We start from the raw sequence: 767 nt of genomic DNA, 5'->3' as shown, positions 1-767 counted from the left end.
AAAATGTTCGTGTGTCCCTTCAGTTCAGCCTCGTCCTCTTCATATGCTCATGGTGACCTGGATGAACTACAGAGAGAAATATACACACTGTTATTCTGCTGCTCTCAATCCTGTTTCTAGAAACAAACCACAGCGTTTGGTGAAACATCAGATATATTTATCACAACAGCTCAGTAGAGATGATAACTTTGTGCATTCATCTTTACAAGTGAAACCTCTCACATTACATGAATTTGATGCTTTGTTAATATAATATAATATAATATAAGATAAGATTGTATTAGTCCCAACAAAGCAGCAAAGTGACAGTACAAGAAAGAAAAAATAATATAAATAATAGATAATAATATAATATATACAAAAGATATTTACAAAAATGTACATGATAGCAGCAGAGATCAGTAAAGGGCTTTTTAAGTAACCTTAGTTAAATACAAAGTGTGGGCATATCATTTATTTTCCAGCTCTGTAAAGTCACAGAACAAAGTTTATTACATCAGAAGAATCTGCCCCCTAAACACTCGATTACCAGCTCGCCCCAAAGTAAAGTGTTTCCTGAGAGTGTGTGCAGGTGAGTTACCTGTCCTGCTACAGCTGAAAAATATCCGTAGAGAGGATCCTGCTGCTGAGAGACGGAGAAGAAACAGGAAAGATTTAGTGTCTCAGTCTGTTGTTGTGCAGCATTTCAGTCATTTTCTCAAATAAACGTCATAAAAGTTACAAAACTCCAACTCAATGATTCATAATCACTGCCAGCTGCCTGCAGG

The 767-nt window shown here is 36.2% G+C and overlaps 1 protein-coding gene across 1 annotated transcript in view; it reads right to left on the bottom strand.

Annotated features, from left to right (window-relative positions):
• Window positions 1-767, bottom strand: part of LOC111668431 (sorcin) — a 7279-nt gene continuing 6512 nt past the window's right edge. The window contains exon 9 of the mRNA XM_023424490.2: window positions 1-66. Coding sequence (XP_023280258.2) covers window positions 40-66 — 27 coding nt within the window. The 3' untranslated portion in view covers window positions 1-39. The remainder of the gene's footprint in view (window positions 67-767) is intronic.

This window comes from Seriola lalandi, unplaced genomic scaffold (genome assembly GCF_002814215.2).
Source record: "Seriola lalandi dorsalis isolate HSWRI2012SDOR001 ecotype SW California unplaced genomic scaffold, Sedor1 jcf7180002054736, whole genome shotgun sequence".
NCBI classification, from domain to species: domain Eukaryota; kingdom Metazoa; phylum Chordata; class Actinopteri; order Carangiformes; family Carangidae; genus Seriola; species Seriola lalandi.
The sequence above is the reverse complement of the archived record's forward strand: the minus strand, read 5'-3'. Positions and strand labels throughout refer to the sequence as shown.